The 8,427-nt window shown below is 34.2% G+C and overlaps 1 protein-coding gene across 6 annotated transcripts; it reads left to right on the top strand.

Moving 5' to 3' along the window:
* The first annotated feature begins 2,297 nt into the window (after positions 1-2,297).
* LOC140871560 (uncharacterized) lies at positions 2,298-7,045 on the top strand. Of its 6 annotated transcripts, none has more exons than XM_073274118.1 (8): positions 2,298-2,538; positions 3,809-4,001; positions 4,120-4,330; positions 5,203-5,240; positions 5,328-5,384; positions 5,492-5,619; positions 6,088-6,196; positions 6,798-7,045. In XM_073274118.1, the coding sequence occupies exons 2-8, from the start codon at positions 3,858-3,860 to the stop codon at positions 6,834-6,836; spliced, it is 726 nt and encodes a 241-aa protein (XP_073130219.1). In that variant the 5' UTR covers positions 2,298-2,538; positions 3,809-3,857; the 3' UTR covers positions 6,837-7,045. The 6 variants fall into 6 exon arrangements, with proteins under 6 accessions (XP_073130219.1, XP_073130216.1, XP_073130214.1 ...); XM_073274115.1 differs by having other exon boundaries at positions 2,300-2,538; positions 3,813-4,001; positions 5,176-5,240; XM_073274113.1 differs by having other exon boundaries at positions 2,301-2,538; positions 5,176-5,240.
* Positions 7,046-8,427: the final 1,382 nt, after the last annotated feature.

Below are 8,427 nucleotides of genomic sequence, written 5' to 3'. Positions count from 1 at the left end.
TTCATAATATAATATACTTATACTTAAAATAGACTTTATGCATAAAAAAAAAATAACTAAATATATATTCCGGACTTATTTATTTTTCATGGGTTGGTCCAGACTGCTGGTCACTCACTCTAAGCCCATTAACTTAAATAAAAACCCAATAATCCAATCTTAGCCCAAATAACTGAATTAAACTTAATTGGGCCTAAATAAAAATATTTAAGCCCATAAACTTACTTAAACCCAATAAAATTTTAGACTGGCCCAAAAATACACTGACTGGCCCAAAAATTCCTATGGGCCCACAAGCCCATAAAATTTATTGGACTAACTTAAAAAAAATTTAAAAAGCCCAAATAAAATTATTTAGAAGCCCAAATAATTTTATTTCTAATTAATTGGCCCAAAAACCAATTAAAAACATCATATATTTAAAAATTAAAATATTCGAGCCCGGCCCACCTAACCCAAACCCGAACCGACCTGACCCGACCCACTACCCTACAGACCCGACCCAGATCACCCAGACCAGCCCCAGCCCCAGCCCCAGCCCAAAACCCGATCCCCCCTTACCCGACTTCCTCTCGGCCGTGAGCAGCAGGCCTTCATGGCCTGCTGCCGGCTAGCTCCGGCCACCCCTGGCCGGAGCGCCGCCGCCCAGACGTAGCCCACGTCTGGGCGGTGCTAACCCACCATGGCTCAACCCGAGCCATGGCCCCTAGCCCCTGACCAATCCATCCTTCCACAAAACCCTAGACTGTCGACTCCTTTGACCACACAGTGCATCAGACCAAACCTAGCCCACACCAGACCAAACCAGCTGCTCCTGCTCGTCCCTAAGGCACCCTAGGACACCCCTTGACCGAGCCCTAGCCCCTGGACCGAGCCATGCAATTAAAAACGTGAACCATGGCTAAGAATTTCATGAATATGATCAAGAGTCACAAGAACGAACGCATAAAACCATAACAAATCTTGTTTTTCTGAAAATTCTTGAAGTAAACCGATGCTCACGCACACACACACCTATAACTCTGATATGGCACATTAAAATGAAAGGAGACATGTTTTGCACCGTTAAAGGAAGAGATAGGAGCGTGTAGAACGAATCCGAGATGACGGGACGATGACAACTTGCTTTGGACCTTCAAAAACATGGCTATGGAGTCTTCCTTGGCTGTTGGATCGACGAAGAAGATGATGGAGATGGGGGTGAGGCGGCTGATGGAGTGTTTGGGCGTAGGGTTGGGTAGTTTTAGGATTAAAAATTTTAAATATAATTACACTACATAATTTACTTAATTAATATACCAAAATATATAATTTAAAACTCCACTTAAAAGATTTAAATCTGATACTAAATCATAAATCCCGAAATATATAATTAAGGGAATTTTAAAAATACTAAAAAGTCATTATTTTTGCTTATTTTGAATAAAAACGGACTCCTAAAATTATATAAAATTAAATACTAAAAATATTGAGGAAATAAAACTCAAAATAATATTTTTGGGCTCTAAAAATGCTCATGAAATAAATTGGATAGAAAGTTGTCATCTCGTCCGTCCACGGTCCCGTCTACGCGATCAAAACAATTAATTTTCATAAATCGTGAAAATCACTAATTATGGGTTAAATGCTTAAAAATAACTTAAAACATGCACAAATAATTTTACATAATTATTTAACCCATAAATCTAAAATTTTCAATAAATAAATTTCCTAATTATGCATGCGAATTTACGTATTTAAAAATACCGAGTGTTACACACACCACTTTCTATATTTTCGCTATCCTAGCATCTGACTTGAGCGTCGGAGGGGATACGCCGGAACACCTTTCGGCCCCCCTTAATACTCTTGTTAGTGATTTCAGGTCAGCAGCAGTTCATCTTTTATTTGGAGGAGCTTCTTCAGTTCATCCAAGTAGATCACTTTATTGAGGTATATCATTATATAAGTTTGTGTGTTTTATGAATAATAACAAAACAGTGATGGATAATAATTACGGGACATTAATTATCTAAGAAATAGGAAAGGGAAGAAGACAGAACAAGAATGGACCTTAGATGACCCATGTTACCCAAAAGTCAGACGTATTAATTGCGTGGACCGGAAATTTCCATCTTGGACGGGGATACTGCTCCCACGGCAGATCCAAGGGCCAGAAATGCTCCCAAAATTTTTTTTAGACCAATTATGATCGTTTGATCTAAATACGCCCGAAGGTTATACAATGTCACATTGGATTGAGCAAGATATCTTTTGTGCGTATGAATATGAAATTTTTAATATTTTTATTTTGACAGAGAAACGAAGAAAGAAAAGGTCAAGTAGACGGGGTCTACTGCTTTCTTTTTCCACCTGCTTCCACATACAAAAATTCTATTTGCTCTTTATTCATTTTTTTATATTATATGACTTCAATCTTTTCTTGCTACTTCACATTACTCTTATTTTTTAAAGTGAACAGTGTGATAGCAAGAAAACAAGGGGGGAGAATCAAGATTCAAGAACCCTTTTCACCATCATTATTCCAGAGGTGAAAAGGTGACTTCTTTGCTCATTATTTCACCTTCGAGTGTTAATTTCGACAAACCATTGCTTTTTCTCTGTGGTTTCTGTCAAGTTCTTCAAGATGTGATGCTGGTTTGCAATTGGATTAGTTTGGTTTACATGTGGAGTTATATTTCCAGAAAAAGTACCCGCTTTGTCCTGTTTCTGTTACTTCTGGATTTTGAACTCTATACTGAGCAGGATCTAATTTTGTCTTTCTGTATTCTATTTCGTGTGACTGTTTCAATGTGTGTGTCAGCTCTAGGCCAAAGTCAGCGCATAGTAAATTTAGGAGGGGATTCAGGTGCGACCCACACGGTTAAGTAATTGTTTGACTACATAGATATGTAAAGGGGATGCTTTGGTTTGTGATTTTGAGGTTTTAACCAAATCATTTTCATAGAGTTTTTGGATCTCATAGTTGCTGACCAAACAATTTGTTGGCCCACCTCTATTTTACATTGCTATTTCCTATTCCTTGTATCTCAGTGGCTGGCAATTTCCTGAAACCTTCCGTTTGAAATTTTCAATGTTTGAGAAATTTCCGTGTCAGCATTAGTTGATAATGCTCATTTGTTTGATATTATGCATCTCTTCAATTTTGATTAGAGGCTTTTATGGTCAAGAAAATAACTTTAAATATTAAGTTGTACAGATTGACTTGGCTATTGTTTTGTTTCCTGCTAAACTATTTCCTCGCACTCGAAATGAAATGACTGGAACTGTAAGCACAAATAGTCTAGAATCCCTCGTTCTTGTTCAAGAATAATCCTTTACCGCCCATGTATTCATAATTCATGACCCTGAGGATTTTGAATATTTGATATTTAATGTTTTAAGGTATGTTATCACTCTCTAATATAGTTTAAAGTATTTGTTTCTCCTTATGCTCTTAGTCCGTAAAGCTTCAAGTTTCATGTTGTATAAGTCCCTGAAGGTTTTTTTTTATGGGCGTTTTTCAGTCACTTCTAAATTCAATAAATCGATACTTATCTTGAGAGGAGTCCTGACTGGAATTAAAGCACCGTGAACTTCGAATGAAATGAAAGAAAAATCTAATGAATAACTGCAAACAAAATATCATGAACTTTTCCCCTTCCGAACTTAAATGTTATTCACATTAATAAGTTAGTTGCTATTACATAGTTGGTTATTGAATATAAAGTGTGCTACTACTTGAGCTAAAATGTTGAGTATATGAATGCTACTTTTTTTTTTAGCTTCTGCTTTTAAAACTTATTTAATTTCTCTCTTGGATTTGAAGATAGGATTTGAGGGCGGTGACCAGACACATTTGAGAAATACACTTTCGGATGATGTCTGAAGTGTCTATTATGAATAACGAGGTCTACAATTATTATGTGAATGGTATGACTCCAGCTGAAATTGCTGAACATCTCAGGGATGCAATTCCGGAATTTGGTGATGTTGATGTTGAAGAATTTCTTGTACAGCAGGTACATCAAATCTCAAAAGGCAGTTTTGCGAACTGAAAAAATTATTTTCCTGAAAAATATTGCTTCATCGTTCAATGGTCTCAAAATATTCATTAACACTATGCATGTTTTCATACAGGAAAGTGCATTTCTTGATTTTCAGAACAATAATTACAGAAGAGATACGATTAATGACCGCGATCAACCTAGCAGCAGGACTCTGCAGTTAGAACGTGTGTCCTCACGTTCTGCGCGTACTGAATCACAGTTGGCTCTGGATGAAGAATTTGCATGGTCCTTGGAGTTGGGGGATGACTTCAACAGTCTTGATGTTCCAGAGACTGGTGATGGTATGGTTCTTTATTTGTAACTTCTCTTTTATATTACTGATTCCATCCAATTTTCAAGGAGCATATAGTTTTATGTAATATTGGAAAAACTAAAAATTAGTGATGCCATGCCCCCTTCTTTGCCCATCTCTTTCGTCTTGGCTCCTTTGTGTTGCTCTCTTAACAAACGACATGTGCTACCACAGCTTTTCACTTTGTTGCATTGCTTTATGCCATGCCCCCTTCTTTGCATTTCTTTTTTCACCTTGATTGCCAGTTCAATGAGTTAAACAATAATGAAAATATAAGATACACGTAGACTGAACACAAATTATGTTATTGATTTCGTATAACTATGACATGAATCCACAATTTCTTACTACAATGACATGAATCCAATTTTTTATATCCTGTATACCATTTTCATTTATTCCATGTGAGTAACGTGTCACAAGCTTTCACCTGTAACTTTGTGTGCAATTTGTTTCAACCTATAGACTCTACACCACTTTTGTCTTGAAAATCTATACCAAATCAGAACTTCTGTCCTTTGGTTTATCCAACTTGTGGGATTTTTACATGTGGCACCATTAGTGGTTCCGTTGTGCTGTTTAAAAATCTATTTCGGCCTTCAAATGCGTGCAAGTTCCCATCAGTAGTTCATTCCATGACATAAATGCTTGATCGAATAATACTAACACAATAAACAAGAAAATTGCACAAAGAGAGAGAGAGAGAGAGAGAGAGAGAGAGAGAGAGAGAGAGAGAGAGAGAGATGCTTTGGGAGAATGCATACATATGCCTGCAGCATTATATTCTAGTTAAACTATTTTTTCATTCTTATGTTCGTTTGTTTAACTTGCTAGTGGGAACTGTAACATCTGTATCTACAGTTAACACCGGGCCATCTTCAAGTGAAACACCTGTGGTGGTAATTGCACAATTTTTTCTCTACTCAATTAATCAACAAGACATTAGAGTTGTGCCTAATTCTTGATTTGTCTTACACTTAATACAGGGGAGTAATCAGAACTTACAGCAAGATGATTTTGATCCCGATGCCATGAGTTATGAGGTTGGTTACATCACATGAACTGCATGTTTTGGATTGATCCTTAAAGCTGGCAATCTTAAGTAACCATAAAATGTTTTATTTAATAATTTATTTATTTTTGGTTTTAGGAGTTGCAAACACTAGGAGAATCTGTTGGCAATGAAAGCAGAGGACTCTCACCAAATATCATAGCTCGGCTTCCAACTTTCAAATATAAAGCAGGGTTTTTCTCAAGGAAAAAAAAGGAACCAGAAGAGTATGATTATTACTGAGTTTTTATTTTTCTTGTTTTTTGGCTTTTATCATTATCCTTGCTGGTAAATTATGTGGTAAATGCATGTTTAAAGTAGCATTTAGCAATATGGTGTAAAGAGTGTAAGACGCTATTTTAGCACAAATAATGATGAATGATAAGTCACATCAACCTCACTCGAGGTAAGCCAATAAAAATAGACCTTACTTCAGAAAACCATAATCACCACCACCTCCCTTGAAGCTATTGGCCATGGAAAAGAACATATCGTATAGTATCACGAGTCGAGTTTACCTTTCTACCAGTGCCATTTTTGGATAAGGGTGAATAACATCCTCTTTGCTCGAGGTTTGGACGATTTCCTCCTATGGCACATTCAATAAAACTCAAGGACTTATTGCTATTGCTTCAATTGAATGAAGGGAAAATCATTTGACTGGTTTGGTTTTGTCCATGTCAACAATTTTTTAGGTGCGTGATATGCTATTCCGAATATAAGAATAGGTCCGAGCTGATCATTTTGCCATGCGCTCACCATTATCATTCCAAGTGCATCACTCATTGGTTGCGATTGAATAAGGTGAGTATTATTATTTTTTCCTTCTTTTTCTAGGATAATTTCCTTCTTTATTTATTGCCAGTTCAACTTCAACCACATCGATGAACTCATCCTATCTATTTGAATCTTATCATGCAATGTGGAACTGCTACCACAAAACCAATCACTTATCAAATGCAAATTTACTTAAAAGATTATTTTATTGTAAAATGCACCTTTATGAACTGAGATAGAGTTGATATGTACTCTTGCATGTCTAAATATAAATGTGCATTTGTATTACAAAATTTTGTACTTATAATTCATATACACTTAAAAAGTGGTATATCGTCATGTACAATGAAATCCACAGGAACATGTTTTAAGGTATAATCACGAGTGTATGCAAGAATGAGTATGCTTTCTGTAGATTTTCATTTCCACTTTGATTGGATTATCCTGCATTCCCATTACTTGCACCTGCACTTGTTTTAGTCATTCCAAATCACCAGTCCGAACGGTGATGCTCCAGAAATGACCATTTTCTTGTATCAGAAGAGGATGAAATTTGCTGTTGAAAGTATAGTAAACCATAATGTATTTCCATTGTACGCGTGTAACGTCTCCCATCTGTCACTCGCAGACTTGTCCTGTGTGCCTAAAGGAGGTGAAAGATGAGTAATTCTCAACTGGATCAAGAACGGTGGTAATGGTTCCTCCTTTATATATCTTTGGAAACACATCGATTCATGAGTATGGAAGTCGCGCGCCAAATAAATTTTGTTCGGAGGAACGTGTCTGATTACTTGTATTTCTATTGTAAATGATTTTCTTTTGCAATGCGTAAAACATTATGTGAATGCTGTTTACAATGGATACATATTTCAGTCACGCTAAATTTTGTTGTCTTCTCAGTAATTGTAGGTCATTTTTAAATGTAAAAATCATTTTCTGTTATATAAAATTTCTAAAAATCTATACGATAGATATTACTTTTTCATAATATTTTTAGGATCCTCAAATTACACCTCTTTGTTTTTTTATTATTAAATTCAAATTTATGTAAAAAAAAAAATCTAAAAAATTTATTAAAAAATAATTGATTTTAATTTTAATTTTTTTAACAAGAGTATTTATATATATAAAAATAACCGTCTAGATATATGCACATAACGAATGCACACGGAACTAGTATAGATTATATTTGATTAACCTTTCAAATTAAGTTGTTATTCGTGCCCGATGCATCCAATCCATTGATAAATCAGAATTAGATTTAGTTTCAATGGTCTTGATATATATTATTCACATGTGGATCAAGTCTTGAATGAACTTTACTAATGCGCGTTGGCAATGCATATGTTTACAGTTTACTTGTAAAAACACAAATTTCATTATTTCAAGAAAAATTCAAGATTTATGAATATAAAATATTATTTTGGAAAAAAAGTTCATATTTATTTTTAGTGCAGCTTATTTAGCTTGAATGTGAATAAAAAGTATAAAAAGAACTATCTGGTACACACACACAAACACCATGATTTATTATAATAATAATAATAATAATTATTATTATTATTATTATTATTATTATTATTATTATTATTATTATTAATTTTTTTAATTTTTTTGTATAGTTAGGAAATCAGTTGTTATCATATCTAGATGGTGTAATGCTTGTTTGTACATTAAAAAAAACCTCCACTAGATTTCTCAATTTTATGAGGTCTGAAATTTCAATATCAAATGTTTTTATTTAAAAAAAAGAAATTCAATATCAACTGTTGAGATAGTTTTCAAGGAGCCCCAAATCGACGGTAGTCGATAAATAATGTGTGGACATGAAATAAACGAATCTTGATTTTGATATATGGAAAGTGTTTGCAAGTCAAATTATTTGACTTAAAAAATAAATAAATAAATTTCAATTCAAATATTTGGTGTGTGCTTTAGTTATAACCCCCAACCGATTAGGTGCAACGTTAATTAAGAAATTAAACATATTAAAAAATTCAATATATATCTATTGCATCCTTATTTTTATTTTTATTTTTTTACTTAGATGAGAGGGTATTTTCCTTTTAAAAATTGCCATTTTATATTATGTTAAAGTAAGTGATTCTCTAAAAGAAATTCAAGGAAGTGATGTTAATATTATTTTTGGCATCTTTTGGTTTAAGTGATAGGATAAGTAATCCATGGATAAGTAATAAAATGTAAATTAAAAATAAATAAGAAAAAATAGTTAATACATTATTTGATTTGATGGATAG

Source organism: Henckelia pumila, unplaced genomic scaffold (assembly GCF_033568475.1).
Source record: "Henckelia pumila isolate YLH828 unplaced genomic scaffold, ASM3356847v2 CTG_461:::fragment_3, whole genome shotgun sequence".
Taxonomy (NCBI): domain Eukaryota; kingdom Viridiplantae; phylum Streptophyta; class Magnoliopsida; order Lamiales; family Gesneriaceae; genus Henckelia; species Henckelia pumila.
This window is presented reverse-complemented; position numbering and strand designations above follow the sequence as displayed.